Source organism: Mastigoproctus giganteus, chromosome 12, assembly GCF_048544385.1.
Source record: "Mastigoproctus giganteus isolate SK-2022 chromosome 12, ASM4854438v1, whole genome shotgun sequence".
In the NCBI taxonomy this organism is placed as follows: Eukaryota; Metazoa; Arthropoda; class Arachnida; order Uropygi; family Thelyphonidae; genus Mastigoproctus; species Mastigoproctus giganteus.
Window position 1 is genome coordinate 152,242,871 of NC_143586.1, and position 22,200 is coordinate 152,265,070.

The 22,200-nt window shown below is 39.1% G+C and overlaps 1 protein-coding gene across 1 annotated transcript in view; it reads left to right on the forward strand.

Moving 5' to 3' along the window:
• Window positions 1–3,808: 3,808 nt before the first annotated feature.
• Window positions 3,809–22,200, forward strand: part of LOC150077519 (uncharacterized) — a 139,483-nt gene continuing 121,091 nt past the window's right edge. Inside the window, exon 1 of the mRNA XM_090386563.1 lies at window positions 3,809–4,068. Within this exon, the coding sequence (XP_090242689.1) occupies window positions 3,966–4,068 (103 nt within the window). The 5' untranslated portion in view covers window positions 3,809–3,965. The remainder of the gene's footprint in view (window positions 4,069–22,200) is intronic.

The following is a 22,200-nucleotide window of genomic DNA, read 5'->3' on the forward strand; positions in this document are numbered from 1 at the left end:
GGACAGGTTCTCAATCTTTTTTGATGACAATTCTTTTTGCATGGATTACATTTTGGTTGCTTAATTCACAGACAAGTTCATCCTCTGATACATTTACCAGATCTCTTTCTGATATTACCCCTTTAGAGGAGTTCAAGGTGGCATGTGGGGTAACCTTTGTGAGAATTCCACCAAAGGTAGATATTTTCAATAGTCTTTTGAGCATGTCTGTGTTCACTCATCTCCACTAATAAGTCTCCAGATCTTAGTCGCCGAACCATGTTTGGAGGGCCAGTCACATTTTCGAGGCATTTCTGATTCAAAAATGGAGAGAGCTTACTCAATGGTTGATCTCTGAAGGAATGTAATATTAAAAAGAGTGGAGCAGAAAAATCTGTCCCTTCTTTTTTCGTCTCTTGGCATGGGATGTATTCAAATTATCACGGTCGTCATATCTAATTGAATCTGGATCAAGAGATCCATAGTTGGACTGTTTTATGCTGTCCATAGTTGCTCCTTTTATCAACGGGAGAGTGAATTTCTTCTCCCAGGTTTCCAGCCCTGCCACGTGGAGGCAGGAGCGGTGCCACCAGTGACCAAGGTAGACCATCAGGTTGTTAATGTTAGTGCGTTAGTAGGTTAGTCTTATATACAAGAAGAAAGGTGGCTTTCCTTTCTGTTGAGTAAGCTGACTTCTTTACTTTAGAAGAGCAAAATTATATAACTTCGGAAATTAGAAAATAACGCTCAACTAGAATCAATCGCTCTCTTAGGAACATCCCTTTCAAATCGCTCAAGAATCCCTATAGTCACTCGCTTGGCACTCGGGGCCGTTGCTTGCTCTGAGATAGTTTGATTTTTACCAGCAGTATTGAAGCCATTTATCTTTACAAGTTTTTTTGTATTATTATTTTATAACAGATGTAGAATAAGAGGAATTTAGTTGTGTTTGAAGCAAATGGATGTTTGGCACATTCCACAGGATACCAGAATGCCCTGAACCAAAAGTTACTGTCTGATTTCTTGTTCTGAAATACCACAAAAAAGATGGACTTGTTTCATTTTAGGATGTGCAGTGGACGAAGTATTTTTCAAGGCAGATATCGCATTCAGAGAGTTACTTGGCACAGTTTTCTCTTAATATAAATCCAAAAAAAATCTGCACAAATGGTATTTTCACTCAAATCAAATCAAACGCAACTAAACCTGGAAATCCACGGAATCCCCATCACCCCAGTCATCAAGCACAAAGATCTCGGCGTTATATTCGACCCTAAACTCAGTTTCAAACACCATGTTGCAGACATTCACAACAAGGTCTGCAGATCAAGATGGCTTGCCAAACACCACCTTCATGTCACAGAGCCTGAGTACACGCTCCAATACAAATACCGGTTTCTGCAGCCAGTCATCACCTACGGGTCAGAAATCTGGGCGTCGGCAACGAAAACCACGCTATAAACCATTGCATCTGATGAGTACTGGCTTCTTTGGTGGGTCCTCTTCAAGCATAATCTGCCACCACTCACACATACTTCAGATATCACCCAACTTCTAAATTACAGAAAAGTCTCCAAACGGATATTCGCCCTCCGCTTGCTTGTGTCAAAAAATAAAAGCGGATGAAGTCAATACGCCAAATTTTTGGCAGATGTGCAATTGGAGGATCCCCCCGAAACCCTTAAGAGCCCTCCCCTCTCTGCAGTCTGTGGCGTGGAGGCTCAGAATAGGGGATAGATTCCTGCCCATGGAGATGCTCCACAACGTCCAGGAGACAGATGCGGACTACAAAATGTTCATAGAGAACAAATCGTACAGAAGACGCATCATCAGGGAACAGCTTTCATCTTCTACCGAGTGACTGCCATCGTCTCTTCATCGCTTTTCATGTGTTTTAATTTAACATGTTAATATTAATTTTATATGTAAAATATGTAATTATACGTTTTATGTCCTAATATATGTTTATGTAATTTTTCTTGTATTAGTTATTTCATGTTAAACCCCTAGCATTGTCGCTGTTGTGGGTATTATTGCATCAGGCAATCATGTATCCAATCACTGCCTGCAATAAAGATATTAATATGTATTAAGATATAGAAGGCGGCTAAATTATTTATTTTATTAGTTTATTATATATCACCCCGATGCAGCCTTAAAGCGCATCGTAAGTACTTAGTTTCTTGTTTATACAAGCTTTTCTACTTTAGAATAATTTACTATGAATTAATGTTTACAGTTTTTTTTTTGTCCTTCAGCACTTGTTACAAATAAAAACTTACAGTATTTCTTTCCTGTCGTTTTTCATCAATGCTGCTTACGCTTTTCAGTCCTGTATTATTAAGTTTATATTAATAGTGTTTATACAATATTCCTTCGTTACCTAAGGTAATAATTCTTAGGTTTATTTATCATTTGAGACCTTCAGAAACCCCTGAAACTTAGTGTCTACCATTTTTTTCCCTGAAAACTCGAAGATAAATCTTGAAGATCGGGACCACCTCTGTACCCTGTTATAACTTCATAACTCCTTTTCTGAGGTCGCATCTTGATGTTCATTCTAGATATCTAGTGTCTCGCAAATTTCATTACATAACTTTGTTTCTCTAAGGTTTTTCCCTTCTGTATCCTTTGTCCTCATTAAATTTTCTTAAACAATTCTTAAGCTATAATTCAAATTCGAAAGGACACTGGGGAAAGCTCCTCCTTGCGGTATTAATATTAGTATTGGCAAATAACGCAAGAAAGCAAGCTTATGCAGCATCAGCCAAGAAGAAAAAAAAAAACGCCCCTACACTTTCCCATTTCGCCAATCCATTCCCCCCAGCACTGTCTAATTCTTCCTTGAAGTTATGAATAAATTCAAAGAAGAATTTAAGGAATTTATAAATAAATTTGTTCTTTATGTTAAAATGTCAGTGATTGAACACTAACTTTGTCCGTTGCATTTACATTTAGGTTTTACTATTCATATATAGTAAGCCTTGAATGTTGCTATTGATGCCTCATTGCCAGAATTAAGTCTAATTTCAGTGCTTACTCTAATACTGATTTCAGCGCTTAAAAAATAATAAATAAATAATGAAGGAAAGATGAACATAATAAAGCATTACTAACACGAATTCTCTACCTAAATTTTCTCTAAGTGCAGAAGCCAGGGGAGGAACGTATAAAGGAGTAGCCAAATATAATAAAAAGAAAATTGTATTCAAACTACAAATGGAATAAACAATAACAGAAAGAACATCTTAATTTTACTTTTATAAAATTGAACAAGAAAACGCCTTATACACAACACAACAATTTCCTATCTTTCTTTGGATCTGTACTTCACGTTAATCCAGTGAAATTGCCTTCAGATCATTTAATTAGACAAAGCACTTTGTCTCGGAATAAGAGCTATTTGTATTTGTCCTTTACAAGTCCTTCGTACCTTCAACTTAGGTGATCTCTCATTATCGGCAAAGTTATTCGTCTCAGGAGATGAGTGAACAAAGACAGAAAGCAGTGGCAAGTGAAAAATCGATATTCATATCTGATGCACCTGTTCATTGCCTTACACGGAGAGTTCAACAGTCGCATGCGGCGAAATGACCAATTAGAAAGGAACTTCGCATGAAAACTCTGCCAGCCAAAACATATCGAAAAACCTACTTGTTTCTGAACTTTCGCGAAAGCGCAGTAAACACTGCGCCGTTTTACAAAATGAGGACGGAATCGAGCAAAACGCGTACCACTGACGTCGTCCGTCCAAGTTCGCCCACAGGTCACGTGATCTCGTTTGTTTCCCACGAACTTCACAGCAGCGCACTTCACACGTCTATGGTCCTTCCACCTGGTCACGCTGTCCGTCGGAGCTCCTAGGAATCCCTCACCGTCTCAACGTTCAAAATTCAACACTTAAAAGTGTAGCTCCGGAAAGAAACAGTTTCGCGTTTAAAAGAAATCACGGTTGTAATCTAGTTTAATTAGAAAATTATAGAATAATGCAAGCCAGGAGAGCCGTCTTGCTGATAGTTTTAGCCGAGATTGTTGTCATCCTGGGGTTCATGGCAACATCTCCCGTCTATGGAAAAATATTAAACCCAAGTGAGTGAGTTTTGGAAAACCTTTCGTTATCCTTTTTAATCTATTATTCGTGCATTAAATAATAATATCAGTATATTCATATCGGACTGGAGCATCTCAGAACGTGTGACTCCATAAGCCCCATCTATTAATGATATTGTTCCTTAAAACGAACGTTTTCTGATTTAAAAATCCTATTAGAATTGATATGTTCCTTGGCCCTTCCACATGGTAGCATTAATTTATATTAGAGTGTTATTAAAATTAATACAATCAATTATTTATATAGTATGCAGAATACTGTTTACTTTTCTTTTTGATCTCACATTATATATTTAAGAGAAAACACAGAATTAAAACAGAAAAAACAGTTGTAAAAAACCCGGTGCTCCTAGCAAATATCTTTTCGTGAATATTTTAATTGCAATCTTTACATGATATCTTCAGATTTTAAAAGTTTACAGCCATCATTTATCCAGAAAAAAAAACTAAGGTACAGAAGGTGGTTGTATCTTAATCTAAGATGTAAAAGTTAATATCTTATCCATCTTAGCTCAGTCGCGTCTTTTTCCTTCGTAATCATTAAAAGCCATCAAAATATTTATTTGGAAAAGAAACAGAGAACTTAGGCACCATTTACTTCTTTTACACAAGACTGCGCGAAAGGTCATGGATTGTCGACAGCGATAACTGATTCTACAATTATGTGGATCTAAATTTATGCATTCTAACTATTTATGTCATTTGACTTCTAGGCCAGAAATGCCAGAATGAGATAAAAATACTCCTAACAGACCGGCTATTAAAATAATCTTTCTTTAAACAATTTTCTGTAATTAAAGGAATATATTCAGGTGTATAAACCTTAAAGCAAGCTATAAAAATCATATACCTGGTTTATTCACACAGAATTAATTTCTAATAAAGCTAAGGAAAGAATTAAATAAACAGTTTAACAAAAAAGCTGAAACTATCAGTGAAGCTGGTTATATAAAACACAGAATCCCTGTGAGGTATTCGTAACATGGAACAGGCAAATAAAAAAGACTAAGGATTGATTTGTAAAGGTCATATAAGGTTCCGTCACCTTCAATCTATTACTAAATAATTGAAATTGGTCTGAAACCAATTTCAATTGAGATTGGTTTCAGAAGAAAATATGTTTTCCAATGACAACTCTCGTTTCCAGACTTTGGCAAATCTGCAGTTTTCCCAATATCTCCTGAATATAGAACTTTTTCTCTTCTATTGGATCGTGAGATAGATATTTTTATTATGTTAACGGCTCTGAATTGTAAGGTGTTCACAGGCCAACCTGCATGTTGTGCGTTTAAAAAAACTCGGAATAATGCTATACCCTCCCCTTAAGATCCGGTAAATCAGGCCTCGATTGAAGAGGACTTTAAAAATTCCTCCAATCATAGACGGAAATCGAACTAAGTGATAAAACCACTATAATGTCCAGGACGACGATGACTGATCGTTAAGGAGGAAGCAAAACAAAGTAAAAAGAGAGAGAGAGAGAGAGAGAGAGAGAGAGAGAGAGAGAGAGAGAGAGAGAGAGAGAGAGAGAGAGAAATACAGCTGATTTAAAGTTGCTTACAATTAAGTGTAGGCAAATTCACTCATGAAATTTGTTCAAGGACCAAATTTCATAAGGGTTGTAAACCTGAAATAGGTCAAGGAGGTGGGGGACAGAGAACAGCTTCCTGAGATCGCTAAATACAGTGACGACTGAAGCTTTTAAAAATTCCTTTTGTCTCCGATGGAATTCGATGAAATACTCATGCCAAATAACTAAACGATTATACTGTCACAAACGTCTTTATACGTTCAATTATCATGATTTCTTACATAAGCGAGTTTTAGTGCTTTTGATAGTCACGCAGCTTTCTGTAAACTAAAATCCAATTGATTATCCTGTTGTCCCCATCTACTCCATCAATTTTCGATTACTTCTCGATTATCCTTAGTGCGAGTACAACAAATTCGCCACTTGTCACTTGTTTGGAGCAGTCTCCGTTCAAGTCCCGTCATAGACTGGAGGCATGGTTGTCATTATCCGATCTCAAGAGGAGGAAGTCGGTAACTTCTGAAAGCTGATACGCTGCACCAAAACCGGGTCATACAAAAGAGCACATTCATTGTAGCTCTACAATGGCACTTCTTTGTGCTGCAGTTAAGTATTCCTCCAATATTGCTCCGGGGATATGCGGTGGTCATTCCCTAACCTTTCCACATCCTCCGTATTTGGTGATCACGGGCTCGAATCCCGGTCTAATCCAGAAGCGTGTGCTACGCACTGCTGCTCCTACTCACGGAGGCACCAACAGTGAATTAATAAAAGAGTACAACTCAACTCAACTCCTACACTTCGTTCATAACAGTCACAACCCTACTTTCCCTTGATAGAACTCATCATTTTTCTCTGTTATTGCAAATGACACTGCTATCACTCAATGATTATTGCAGGGAATATTTTATCATTAAATATCAGACCAATGTTTGTATCTTAATTCGAATAAATAGAATTATACTTTTATGGACGAAATGTATATCTACTTCGATTATACTTTCCAAAATTAAAGACTATGGTGCATGGTTTTTATATCGAAGTGCAACTGTGAAGACTACTGAAACTCCTGAAAGTAAAGGATTTCGGAACTTATTTTTTAAAAATGTTTGTGAATGACTGTTGTCCGAAACTTACTTTAAAATAGGATAGTTTTATTACCAGTTGAGATCCCAAATTTAAAATAATTGCTAACAGCATAATAGATCCACCATATTAGAAAGCGCTCTAACAAAAGTTCTCAGAGAGAGAGAGAGAATCTTTGTAAATTAATCAATTATACAATTGTGTAAACTGGATGTTCTTGCAAAAGTCCTACATGTCCATAAGTCCAGAAAATTACAAATATTTTAATCCTTAAGTTTAATTTTCTAAATGTAAGATTACCCATTTGGGGAACAAAAATTCTGGAGTCACGCATAAGCTAGGGGGAGAGGATGTAGACGTATTTTACGCACGGCGGTTCCGAAAGGTTAGTTCAACTCCTCTCAAGTACTTTGTGATGATACAGAACTCTGCAAAAGAGTCAGAAATGTGTTTAGTATTATGGTTGTGCAATGTAGTGGGTTTTGTTGTTGTGTTGTTTTGACTGCTTAGTCACCAAGAAGGCGATCATCTGGAAAACCTGTCCAGTCTAACATCACGGGGAGGTGGAACAAAACTAAGTATATCCCTAACCACCGGAAAGTGTGTTACTACAGTCTTCGTCTGCCCTAAAAAAGACGAGTTTTGCTTGTGGTTTAATTGGCGCATTAGCTACTGCGCCACAATTAAAAGTTCAGTGACCTAAAGAATTAGGTCACCATGTCAAATTATTAATATTATAATAAAGTCATAAAATATAACAATAAAGATATAGCAATAAAAATGTAACTTTTTAATACGAGTACAAAGTTAACTGATTTTAAATAACTAAAAACAGAAATCACGTGTTCACTGTCACAAAATCTGACAGTGTATAAGGCTCAGCCAGATGACTAAAACCGGTAAAATATTAAACACGTTCGAGCCTAGAACGTGGACACAGCTAAAATATGACGAATGGTTAAACAGTGCCACAATTCTCACACATAGTACAGTCATCTGCCCCCAGCAGAAATGCATGTGTAAGATTCCTGTATCCTGTGCGGAGGCAAGCCAGAACAACTTCCTCCCTCCGGTTCCTGCGCAGACTAGACTGCCAGCGTCGGATTTCAGGCTTTATCTGATACAGCTTGTTCGTAAGCTGCCCATGGGAAGATGGTTCCCTTTGGGAAAGTAGTGTAAGGTTTATAACCTGCCTGTAGTCTGTATGGGGGACGACCGAGCCATGAGTGCTGTGGTGTCCTGGTGATCTGGCCGCAGTGTCTGCCAGATCACCAGGCAGAATCCCCTTGATCTCAATGTGGCTTGGAATCGAGCAGAAACAAATGTCGAAAAACACTCAGAAATAGAATGTAGCATGGGAAGACATAGTACTATCTTCCCAGATATAGCAGTACCTGGAAAGACAGCAGCAGATCCCACAGAGCTCTAACATCGAGCCATCAGTGAACACAGGCAAGAAGTCAGAGTATTCGGTGGGCAGCACCTTCTGTCTACTTCTGAAAATGGAGAAGTCACATGTTGGTAAACGAGCATGCGAAGGTGGATGTAGTTGCGTTAGTAACTGGGCAACATTGTCCTACCATGATGCGGAGCTCTCTAAGCAGCTGCTAGACAGAGATACCAAAGGGACGGCTGGCAGTCTGACGGTTGTTATAGAGGGTTTTCCATCGTAGCTCGAAGATGAATGTTCACGTAGTATTGTCTGGTAGGGGTTTCAGTTAAAAAAGTATATTTTAGTGGCAATTGCTTTCGTTGCAGAGACAGTGGCGATTCGCCTGCTTCCACATATAGACTCTGGACAGGGGAAGTTATAAATGCTCCATTAGCAATACGGATGGCTTGATAAAGAACTGGGACTAGCCTGTAGTACGCTGATTCTAGCCGATGCGCAATTTGGGACCCGTGGTCTAATTTAGATCGGACAAGTGTACGAAAAAGGCGGAGTAAAGTGCAGCACTCTCCACCCCATTTATTGGAGGAGATAATACGTAGGAGGTTCAATCCACTCGTGCACTTTGTCCGCAGTTGACGGATATGTGGTAAAAATGTGAACTTCCTATCGAATATGAGTCCCAAGAATTTTGTCTCGGGTGCTACTGGAATGATGTTTTGTTCGATTTGAAGTTCTGGTTCAGGGTGAACATTCCATTTGCGACAAGAGTGTATGACAACGGTCTTCTGAGGCGAGAACCTGAAACTGGTAGCCATTTCCCAAAATTTTATACGCTCAACGGCATGCTGCAATTGTCTTTCGCTAACCTTCATGTTGAATGATTCACAGAAGGTGATAAAATTAACTTAGAGGGCGCTATTTACAATAGGAGGAAGTTGTTCAGTAATAGAATTAACTTTAATAAAAAAAAGCGTAACACTAAGGACTTGGAGCTAAGAACTAAGGACTATTTGTCAAGAGGATTAATACATGAGTTTGAAGAAAAATAGGATGCTAACAGGTCAGCTTTATCCTTAGCTGAAGTGACAATAGAACCATTCGGTTTTCACAGAGGTGGGAGCAGAGATAGGCAAAAGTCTTTGGCAAGAGACCAGAATGCTCGGTTACCATTAGGGCAAGAAGGAAGTTTTCTACTCTTAGCCTGTTCAAAATCTAGATTATACTGATTAATAACTGCTTTACAATTGTTGCGAGCCTTGGTGTAGGCAGAAATTGAAACTGAAAAATTAGAAACAAGCCAATTACGATATGCAACATTCTTCTCTTGAACAGCCTTAGCACATTTATTGGAAAACCAAGGTTTAAAAAAAGGACGAGATTTTAAAGTGGAGTGTGGAATAAAGGATTCCATTCCTATAATCATAATTTCACCGACACGATCTGAGCAAATGTTGACATCAGAAGTTTTGAAACAGTAATCTGACCAAGGAAAAGAAGAAATGAAATCTCGCAGCTCATCCCATTTTGCATTCTTGTAATGCCAAACAACACGAGGTTGGGAATAGCCACGAGATAAAGGCTCCATTGGAAAAGAGAGAATCACCAAGTTGTGATCTAAAGTGCCTAAAGGACCACACACTTCGACCGTGTACTTAGAAGGGTTGTTTGTGAGAAAAAGATCATGCGTGTTGGCTGCATGGTTAGGATTGCCCGGTATTCTGGTAGGTAAATGAACAATCTGTGCAAGGTCATTAGTAATTGCAAAAGCCTCAGCATCTCGACCAGTTGGGTCTGTGTGATAGAGAAAAGAAGCCAGCTGGAGTTGTGAACATTAAAATCACACCAAGGAAAATTACCTTACTGTTAGGAAAGTTGGACTGGAGAAAGTTAAGTTGCAAACAGATGAAGTCAAAGAGCTCCAAGTGATTAGTGTAGTTGGGAGAACGGTAGAGACAACAGATGAATTTGACAGAATGAGGTAGAGAGATAGATTTTAAGCCACAGAAGGTCGAAAAGAGGAGATTCCAAATTACAGATTGGTATAACTCAGGGTAAGGCGCTTATGTTGCTTATGTGGCCAAGTTGCACTTGGCCACATACTTTCCAAAAACGGGTTTATAAATGAAATGCTAGTAGAGAACGATATAACTGTAAAGGAACTTTTATTACTGATAAAGAGCGCTATATAAATCGCAATTGGAACGCTTGACCTCGAATTCGCTTGGCACCCGGGCCATTTGATGTGCTCTTGGAAGTTCAACTTATTATCAAAAATTAGCCCTAGCAGACGAATACTGTCCAAGATTGGTAGAGAATGATTGGCCAAGTATAACTTTGGTTCAAGATGCATTTGGCGTATATTTGTGGCTTGACAGTTTGTATCCATTTCAATGTTATTTATGGATATTTGCAGATGTCTCTCAATATAGTTCATATTCTGGAAATGGTAGGATATGGTAAGAGATCATCTCCGTAAAGATACCAGTCAACAGTGTTCGGAATGCTGTTTCTGATGTTGTTTATTCGTATTGCAAACAGTGGCACTGAGAGCAGAGCCTTGTTGGACTACTGCTTCTTCTATGTATGTTTGATATAAAACCTGCCGTACATAACTTGGAAGGACTTGTGTATAAGGAAACTTTGGATAAAATATGGTAAACGGCCTCTCATATGATGTTGTGCTGAGAATTGTTGGCACAAGGGCCTCCTGGGCCATATTGTGCCTGTTCATTATTAACTTATGACTGAGTCTTTAATATTATGGTTATCAGACGCGATTATGCTTATCCACTTACTTATCCATATTTATGCTTATCAAGTATTAAAACAGTGCTTCGAAATTTGCATTATTGCCAAGTATGCGTAGTAAATTAAAGGTTCCTGAAAATTGGACAGAGAAAAAAAACAGGATTTCCGGATCTTGAATATTGAGGACGTTCTATGAGGATATGTTTGATAGTTGATTAGGAGTCACAGTAGGAACGCTGAGGCGGATTCTTTCCCATAATCAAGAACAGATGAGTTACGTAGAAATTAACGATTCGGAGTCTTGCCAAAATGACTTCTCGCCTTATTTTCCTTTAACTAGAAGTTCACAGCTGTTCTTTTTTAATCTGGAATAGATTGTTATTAACTTGAATTTGCCACAGTTCAGCCCATTGATTCCAATATGCTGTTCTAATAATGGATCTATAATCAGTGTATGGCACTTTTAAATGATAGTAAGATCCATTATCAGAATGTGTAGCAGCACGATCCGCACATTCATTCACCTGGAATGCCGACATTACCAGGGATTCAGCAGAAGGTGACCATCTGGTTGAATGTTTGATATTGACATAATTGAGACCATAACTGTTATAGATACTGCATTCTGTAAGAAGAGAAACAGCTATTGAGAAGGTAGAACAAATTTCTGCAGCACCTACAGCTTCATCTTTTTTGGAGCAATCAGTATAAATATGTAGTTTCTCCGAGTTTTCTAAGGTGCAGGCTTCATGTAGCTGCCAAAACTTGTTTGCTAGGGAGCCTTTTCTCAGAAATAAATTATCAAGAAATCCAGGGACGTTCAGGAAGAGCAGTCTTCGAGGATATGCTGGAAGTTAATATTCCAATTTTAATCAAAGAACCGGTTTTCATTAAGTTTATTAGGGAATAGCATTACATACTGAGGGTCAAACAGGTATTCCCAGCAGGAATGAAAGCGAATACTTTTAATTTTTGCGGCATAGCTACATAGCAAGGATTTTCGTCTGAGGTGCAGTGGGTGTTCATTTGCCCCAATATACAAGCTGTGGACTGAAGACGTTCTGAAGGCTTCCGTGGCTATCCTTAGGACACTGTGTTCAGACCTAACAAGGGACTGTTTCTTGCGGAGTCAGACAGGTGATCCGTAATCTAAGCGGGGTCCGGATTAAAGTTTTATAAAGATGTGAGAGGGAATGTCTATCAGTACCCCAGGAGTTAGAGGAAACAGCTCTTCAGATGTTTATTTTCTTTAGACAGGCCATTCTAAGGTAGGCTATGTGATTGGAAAAATTAAGTTTACTGTCTAGATATAAACCCAATAAACGAAAATTATTGGTAAGAGGAATCGGGTTGTTTTTTAAATACTATTTCAGGATCTGGATGTAATTTTCGTATTTTATAGAAATGAACTGCAGTCAATTTATTTTATTTTAAGGAACAGCCATTCCGCGTAACGCCCACGCTTCTATTCTGGCTATGGATAGTTAAAGTTGCCTTTCAATGGCATTCATAGATTGTGACTGACAAGAGATAGTGAAGTCATCAGCAAACATGTATGATTCAACTGTTTTTGATATGTCTCGTTCTCGTGTCATATTAGTAATTCATATTGTGAATAATGTATCGCTTAGGATGGAACCCTGCGGTACATCTCCCTCTTGTTCAAATGATTTGGATACATGTTCATATATCTGACCTGAAACGTTCTGTGGTGTTGGAAGTTTTGTATAAATTGGGGTAACTGCCCCTCAAATCAAAAGAACGAAGGTCCTGGGGGTGCATCATATCGCCAAGTGGTATAGAAGGCTTTCTCAATAGCGAGATTAACCACAAGGAGATGTTACGAAAGCAATGAGAATGCTTGCTTCTGCTTTGATCATCACATCGAAGGTTGAGCGGTTCTTCTGAAATCCATACTTGTTTCTCTTTAGCAGATTGTTTCCAGAAATGACGATTTTTCTAACCCTTTGCCTAAACAGCTAGTCAGTGATATCTGCCTGTAATTATGCGGGGTGGTATGATCCTTAACTGGCTTCGTTAAAGCAAGTACAATTGAGTAACGCCAGGAGTGCGGATAAGTATTTTCTATAAATATTCGGTTGTAGAATTTCAACAGGGAATTTATTGCTTTATTTAGTTTTTTTTTTAGCATTATATAGTAAACTCCATCCGGACCAGCAGCAGTACTAGATGTTTTATTGAGAGACTCGGAAATTTCTTTTAAAGTGAATGGATGGATGACTGTCTGGGTGAGATTCCTTAGTAGAAAAGTTTATTTTATGGTGTTCTGCAGATGCCTTAAGTGAAAGGTTTGGCTGTATGTAGACACTGCTGATACATAATGGCGAATGGCACAGCTAATGCGTTTGTTATTTCTGATGTAGCGGACAATTCCTGCCCTTTCCAGTTTAGGATTAAGCTGGAGACTGCATGTATTTACCATTAATTGCTTGGATTTTCTTCCTTGTTTATGGCGGAAGCGAAACTTATACAAGCGTCTTTCTTTGTTTTTCTTCTTATTTGGCCTTGAGTCTTTTAAAGTTAATGAGATTAGCAGTTGAAGGGAATTTTAAAAATAAATTCAAGCTCGATTTTTTTTGTCTGTTTAGCATGTGTGCATTCCTAATTCCACCAGTATCTGCTGTTTGTATTTTTTCTGCAAATATTACAATGTTTGTCTGCAGATATTACAAGCTGCAGAATTTGCAGCTTGTAATATCTGATTCTTTATATGATTGGTGACAATATCTATGGGCTAGGACTGGACTATCTCATCGTCAACCTGCATTACGGACGCATATTCATGCTAGTTTGCCGTACGGTATTTCCAAGTGGATCGCTAAAATGGGGACAAGTTTACTTGTGTTTGAATATTTCAAAGGATCGGTAGATGATCACTGTTTAGTGGGTTATCAAGAACTGACCACTGCGTATTGGCATATATGGAGGGAGAACAGATTGAAAGGTGTATTGCAGTCATGGATCCTGTAGAAAAATGGACATAGGTGGATTCACCAGTGTTTGACAGGGTAAGGTTATGAGCATCAAGCAGCGATACCATTATTTAACCCCTTTTGTCAATTTTTGGAGATCCCCATAGCGGATGATGAGCATTGAAATCACCCAGTAAACAGAACGGAGATGGCGGCTGATCTACTAGGTTTCTTATGTCATCTGAGCAGAAAGAGAAATTAGGAGGGAGATACATATTGGTATCGGTATTTCTGGCGCAAGGGCTACTACGGCCATATTACGCCTATCAACGGTATGGAGGTTAGATATGGTGATTATAGAATCATGTCAGAGGCGATCATAAAGGTGTATCCCTTTTAGGAAGCAGAATAATTCTGGAAGATTTCCATCATTGCCTATAATATGACGAAGTGTTAAAGGTTCTTGAAGATTTCATAGAACACTGAATGCGGCATTTCGGGCATCAGTGGGAGATATATAGAGCTAAGTGTAATTCTATTGCAATATACCAATTACAATGCGCATTGCCACTACTTTAAAAGGAGTGTGAAGAGAAAAAGGGTTTGATGGAATATTATTTCTGACAATAATCGCCACCCCTCCATGAGCTGGCGTGTCAATACTCCTATCTCGTCTGAAGGTAGTTTAAATTTTAACAGAAGGACACACTCGTGAATTTAAAAGACTGTGAGACTGTGTCCTGTAAGACTGTGACAGCTGGTTCATACAGATCAATCCTGCAAATGGTCTTTTGTATTCCGAAAGGCTCTGCAGTTCCATTGAAGGATTTTTTCCATTATTTTGTGTAATGTGTTGTTTTCGGTTCTGACAGTTTTTTAGTTGTAATTTGCTTGTATCGGTCTATTTTGTTTTGTGTTTCTAAAGAAAGAAGAGGCGAATCAAGCCCATCTCATCGGTTGCATGTAATTTTAAAATGCCATCATCTGAATCATGATATTCGTCGATGTCCATTCCGGTGGAGAGTAATGATTGTGATTTCATGGTTTCTATCACTTTTGAAAGAACAAGCCAATAATTCGGATATTAGTGGCTTGTTCACTTATTTGTTGTGTAGGACACTGTTTTGAAACAGAGAGCAATAAACGTGCTCAATTCTCAATAGATATATTCGACGGAACTGATACTTCAGTCTGGAAATGCTGAGCTGCTGTGGCATACGTGCGCTCTGTCTCTGTTTTGATTATCTTACTTCTCGCCTCTGAGTATGTCACTTTCTCTACTTTATATTTCTGAATTTTTTCCCACGCTTCCATAGTTCTCATGTTTTTGAGAAACCGAGTTATTACCCTTACCGTTTCGGCAATACGGACTGGTAATGGTGCAGTCAGATTGGTTATGCTCCTTTAAACCACAGTTGAACATACTGCGTCACTTCGACATGGTTTATGAGTGTCCGTATTTTCGGCATTTGTAGCACCTGATGGGATTCGGAATGTATGGTCGGACACGGCAATGTAGGAGGCATGCTTTCATAGATTTTGTAAGTTAGGAGTGCCAAAAGTTTGTTTGAGGATTTATTAGGCACATCGGCATCTATAGCTATAGTGGGCCATATGTATGGTATGTATGCTATTTCTTGTCAGATAGAGATAATCGCAAAGCCATTACCGGAGTGCTAAAAATATGAATTATGCCCTTGTTGGAACCAGAGTACCATCTTTTCGGGTCATGATTCTCCTTGCTTGGATGACTTTTTTTTATCAAGTAATTTTTGGACAATTTCCGCCTCTAATACAAGCAATAAGTCACCCTGTTATTACTCCTTTAGAGGAGTTTAAGGTGGAATGGGGAGTAACTTTTTTGGGGTGTCCAAAGGTTGTGAGCTTTACTAACTACGCAGAATGTTAAAGTTGAGTAGTCTCTATCAGAAGATTGCCCAACTGGAGTCGCCTTACTGATTTAGGTGAACCACAAGCAGACTCAATACATTTCTGCAATAGGAAGGGTGATAATTTGCTCAGAGGCTGATCTGATAGAGCGCAAGATGAGGAAAGCTGGTATCTCCTCTTGAGTTTTCAACCTCTTTGGTTGAGAAAAGTCATTATCTTTGTGATTTGTCTCTATTCTTGAGTTCGATGGCTCTAAAGGTGGAAACATTTTGTTATCCATCGTTGCTCCTTTCAGCCCTGGTACAGTGGATTTCGTCTCCCAGTTATCAGTCCCGCAAGGAGGAAGTAGGAGCAGTGCTGGTAGAGTGACCAAGTGGTATAAAAGTTAGTGTTAGTCTAAACGAAAAAGAAATAAATGTGGTTTTCCGCTCTTAAACTTGCTTACAATTCGTAAGACTGAATTTGCTATTGATTAACTAGAACGTAAAAAAAAACTTTCAAACTGAAAAACTGCGGTTTTGAGTAAACGCTTCACGAATCACTATAACGTTGGCCACCAGAGGCCTCCTCTCATATGAATCAAATGGAGATCTCTTATGATACCGTAGCGCCATAGGGTATCGAAAGATTTCTCTATATCGAGGCATATCACGACGAGATGTTGATTTCTGATGAATGCATTCCTTATGTTTGATTCAGCTTTTATCATGAAGTCTAGGGAAGATCTATTCTTCAGATTATGTTTCGGGATTCAAGTAACCAGGTGAGTCGATTGTGAACCATATTTTCCAAAGTCTTACTCAAGCAACTGGTTAGATAAATTGGTCTATAGTTGTGAGGAATCGAATGATCTTTACCAGGTTTAGGTATTACATAAGAACGTTGCCAGGACGTAGGAAATATATGTTCTGAGAATATCGATTGTAAAAGCTTAGCAATAGCGATTTCTGATTGAGATGTTGAAGCATTATACAGGGTGTTTCAAAAGAGATGGTCAATAATTTAAAAGTGAACTGTACAGATTACAATATGCAAAAAAAAGCCTAGTAAATATGGGTCCTCAAGTGAATCGTTTTCGAGATATTGCACATTTCTAGTGGGGATCCATCACTGACAAGGTGAACTGTACAGACTTGGGATCCACCACTGATTGTTTGTTTAGGTTATGTTATGCTCATTCTCTCCCTTTCTCAATGCTCTGAGACGTAGCAGGCATACTACATTGGTGTGCAAAATTTAAGGACCAGTCAGGTTTTCACCTATAGCATTTAATAGGAGTGGCCTGGATATGGGAAAAACATACCAAAAGAACCTCGTGAGGCACAGAAATGATGAAAGAAACAACACCGACACAACGACGGAAACAAAACGGTAGAGAGGGACTTTATTCAAAAATGGCAACATAGCACTGGCTGCCATGATACAGATGCATCACTGCCAAAGATGGAACAAAGGGAAGAGGTTGTCCTCAGTAGGAGATATGGCCACCCCTAATGTCGATGCAGGCTTTGCACCGCCTTTCCCTACTTAGAGCAATGTTGTTCATAAGTTCTTGCGGTAACATCGTCCATTCCTCTGTCAGCGCCATCTCCCCAGCGCGTCCCATATGGGACGCTCTGGGGAGACGTCTAGCGGCCCGTTCCCCTCGATCTAAATCCCGTTCGATGGGGTTTAGATCGAGGGGAACAGGCAGGTCAATCCATACAAACAATGTCCTCACTTTCCAAAGGCATATCAACAGCTGCAGTGCGATGGGGTATGGCGTTATCATCCATAAACACGGACTCGGGGGCAATGGCACCTCGGAACAGACGCACATGGGGAAGGATTACTTCAGTACAGTACAGTAGCGTGCATCGGTTACAATACCGCTTTCCAGTATCTGGAGTTGTGTACGTCCATCCAAGATAACGCCTCCCCAGATGAGTATACCTCGACCGCTATATCGATCCCTTTCAATGATGTTTGCGGGGGTGATACTGTGTGGAAACCTCTCGCCAGATTAGCTGACGTCCAGAATCGCTGCTGAGACTGAATCTACTCTCATCAGTAAAAGTACCTTAAGTAAAGATTTCGTGGTTGTAACCTTTAGAAAGTGTTGGTCCTTAAGTTTTGCACAGTACTTGTGTAGTACTTGTAAAAGGATAGTCAACATGGAAAGAGGTTACAGCAACGAAGTTATATCAACGGCAGTGCACTCGAGGCTGCACGTTTGTACTAAGAAGCATTTCCCCGCCGAAGGCGGTCCAACAGGCGCACATTCATCAGGTACATCATCGCCTTAGAGAACATGGGCGCTTGGCGCATGAAGTACAAGCAGGTAAGCCCAGCAGCACAACACCTGATGTTGAGGAAAGGGCGTTAGAAAGAATACAAAAAATCCAGGAATTTCGACAAGGAGGGTTGCTCTGCAAGAGCGTGTACTGAGTCATAGCAGTGTGTGGCAAATTTTACATCGCCAATTACTGTACCCCTACCATATCCAGCGTATGCAAGGTCTCAGCAATACAGACTATCCTCCCAGAGTGCTCCCGTAGTCAGTGGCGGATTTTAACAGAAAATGTACATTATCTCGAAAACGGTTCATTTGCAGCACGATGTTCACTGGGATTTTTTTGCCTACTTTAGTTTGTACCTTTTACCTTTAAATTATTGACCATCATTTTTGAAATACCCTGTATAGTAAATTTTGCCAAGACCAAAAGAGCACTGTTTCTTGAAGTATATATAGATTCTTTCAGTTCAGATATTGTGAGTGTTTGGTTATATGGTAAAGGGCATGTAGCTTTGAAATTATTTTCCTTTTCTATGCTTCGGCTTTTTTTTTTTTTTTTTTTTTTTTGAAACGACTGTTTATATGCGATTGAGGCCTACAATTCACAGAACACAGTTTCTAAAGAATTTGGATTCTCCTTCCCAGGAGAAGAGAGCTCCTTTCCATTCCAATTAATAATAGGAGAAGGTGGCATATGATATTTACAGCTTAGGTTCCTTATTTTTTTTCAGATTATTCGGGTATCAGTATCTTTATTGATTGAGGAGGTAAATTTTATCCACGAGTCTTTTTTTAGCCTTTCTGTTGGCGGAATATTTGCGGACGGTGTTCCATGCTGCGTTTACTTTCTGTTTTAACTTTGTTACAATCGCCATTCCACCGGTGGTTGGTGTGCCGATGGTTTCTTATTACAGAGTATGGAATGGAGGCTGTTGCAGATGTTAGTATCTGCGATGTGATATGATCGGTGACGGTGTCAATAGCAGAAGACTCAATGACGGCATGATCAAAAGATACATGATTGGTAAAATTTTGTCCAGTCCGCTTTGGAAAATTTCCATTTCGTTTCTATTCGTTTGGAACGGAGTGGCTTGAATTCTACATATCAGCAGATAGTAATCGCTGTCGTACACTGCCCACTCTATAATTGGGAAGATGATCGGAGAGCAGATTGAGAGATCTATTTCAGTGGTTGACCCAGCAGGAAAATGGATGTAAGTGGATAAGCCAGTGTTCAACACTATCAAATTCTCTTGCTTAAGTAACATTTCAATAAGCTCACCACGTCCGTCTAAGATTAGAGAACCCCATAATGGATGATGTCCATTAAAATCTGCTAGCAGACAGATGGGAGACGGTGAAAAATTAGATTTTCCAATTTCTGAATATTTAGATGGTTTGGGGGAAGATATACTGAGACCAGTGTCTTTTTTTTTTTTTTTTTTTTTTTTTTTTGATTTGGTAGTTGTTGGCGCATCGGCTTCTGTGGCCATATTGCACCTCCAAAGGTTTTTGCAGTACAGTGATCCAAGCCCGAGGCGGGAATCGAACCCGCGACCTTTGGGTTGCCGGGCAGGTACTTTACCCACTCGGCTAGCCCGGTCGGCGTGAGAGACCAGTGTCAATGTAATACCAATTACTATACGGGTGGCAGAAGCATAAGTGCATTATTGGCATACTAAATTTTACCTACTTTCTTGCTTCTTGGTAAGAAACTTTTTCAATTTTATATTTTGAATTTTTTCCCTAGCTTCCATAGTTCACAATCTTTGGAATATGCTCGGTAGTTGTCCTTTCAATTAGGACACTGCGGAGTTGGTGCCTTGCATTCGGTGTGTGCATGAGTTTTACACACAGAGATTGGACATGTTGCATCACCACGGCATGCTGTCTGGGAATAGCCAAATTTCTGGCATGTAAAACACCTTAGAGGGTTCGGAAATATATAGACGAACCCGACAGTTTATGTAGTCTGCTTTTGACTGAATTTGGTAGGTTTGGAGAACTGAAAGTTAAGCTTATACTCCGGGTAGGGACCAAATTGCCTTCTTTTCGAATCATGATTCTTTTTGCTTGAGTGACTTTTTGATCTTTAAGTTCCTGAACTATTTCATCTTCAGAAACGCTTAATAAATCCTATTAAGTGACCATTCCCATTGAAGAATGGAGTGTGGTATGTGATGCGACTTGAACTGAGATTCCACTCTGTGATGTGAGCCATAATAGTAGTTCAGAGTGACGTGAATGAGGAGCGTCTATTAGTAAATCTCCTAATTGGAGACGTTTCACAATTTTCGGTAAACTTGCGGCATTTTCAAGACATCTCTGAATGATGAAGGAGTAGAGTTCGACCGCAGATTGTGTTGACAGAGAATGTATTATCAGAAATGCTGGCGATTCCTTTTTTCATTCTCTTAGAGAGAGAGAAAAGAGATGGTTAGTTTCGTGATTGACACTTTGCTGAGAGCCCTTTGTCTCTAAACGTGGAAATTCATTTGTTTCCATTTGTACTCCTTTTAGCTCTGAGAGTTGGTTTATCCTCCAGGTTTGTTTGATTGGAGATTGTTTTTCGCGCATCGGTATCTCTGGCCATAGTGCGCCATGCATATATGAATGTTGTTTTCTTGCAGGTAGAGATAATTTCATAATTTGGACTACAAAATTATTTTTTTTCCTAGCTAAAGGAGGTAATATATATATTACTGATCTTGAGAAAAGTAATAATGTTTGAGACATTTATTTTATTGCCCAAGATTGAAGCAAGTGTAAGAGGGTATTTCATTATGACTGGAATGAAAAGGTTCTGGCGTTCTTTTGCATATTTTGTGCATTCTACAAGGATGTGTTTCACTGAAGTAGTAGTGTTACAGTGATGACACTGAGGGGGAGTCCCGTCTCTTAAGAGATAACAATGAGTAATGTTAGTGTGGCCTATTCTCAAACAAGCTAATACTTGCTATCGAGTTGGTTGGTAGTTTTGGGTATTTTTATGTGGAGTATTCAGCTTCTATGGCCATAATGTGCCAAAAAAAATGTTTTTGGGATCACTATCTTCTGTCATGATTATATTAAATTATAACAATTTATAAGTTTCAGAAACTGGAAAACTTCTGATATATTGGGTCTATCTGCTAATATTGCTTGTAATGAAGTAGTTGCTTTTAAAGATTTAAATGTAACGTTCTCGTGTAAAGTTAGAGCAGTCAAGCAGGATATGTTGGACTGTTAGTATTGGTTTGAAGGATGGCTTGAAGGCCATCGCTCAAGATCTGCTTTAATACTTCGAAGTTCATTGTTAAGCGGATGCTGCCATGACAATTGGCCACTGGCACATGCATTTTCCCTGGATTATTGGTCTATAGCCTTGATGAGGGACCTTTCACTTGTTGTCGTGTGATAGGTTAGCCGATTTCGCTGCACTGTCCGCTAGTTCATTTCTTGGAATTGCAATATGTCCTGGGACCCAGCAGAAGAGTATGTTTCTCCCAAGTTCTGATAAGGTATGCAAAGAGATGGTTATTTCTCTTACAACTGGGTGGGTGATGTTCATTGTGTTTTTTAGTGTTTTAAGTGCACTTAAAGAATCTGAGAAAATTAAGCTGTTTTTAATATCAGAGGACTCAATGTACTTCAGTGCAACCTGAATTGCTAATAGTTCGGCAGAGAATATATTGAACTCATATGACAATTGATAGGCTAATGTGATGTTTGGAAAAACTGCAGCGATTCCAACGTCGGCATCATTCTTTGATCCATCAGTATGTATTGCGACGAAGTTGGGCAACTGGTCCACTACAGCATGGTATAGTTGTAAGAAATTTTCTCTATGAATGTCGCTTTATTCCATTTATGAAGGTATAAATCACATGAAATGGAGTGATGCTGCAAAGAGCAAGGGGGAGTGTGAGGGTAGGTGCCACATTGTCTAAGGTTAGATTGGGTTCTTCTCAAAGGTGTTTTATTCGCATACCCAAAGGACGATTAGAAGTAAGACAGTTTTGGTATGACCTACTGTACTGGGGTGTGAAAAATATTGGCCAGTTTGGATGTTCTGGCAGAGATCTAATTTTATATGCATAGCGTAGTATAAGTTGCTGTCTTCTGATGGAGAGAGGGGTGTTCATACGCTTCGGCATATAAACTATGTATAGGAGACATGCGACATGATCCTATGGCAATGCGATACGCATTGCCATAGGAGCATGTAATCGTAACAAGGTAACTCGATCAGGTCCTCACTTAGTTGCTGAGAGAA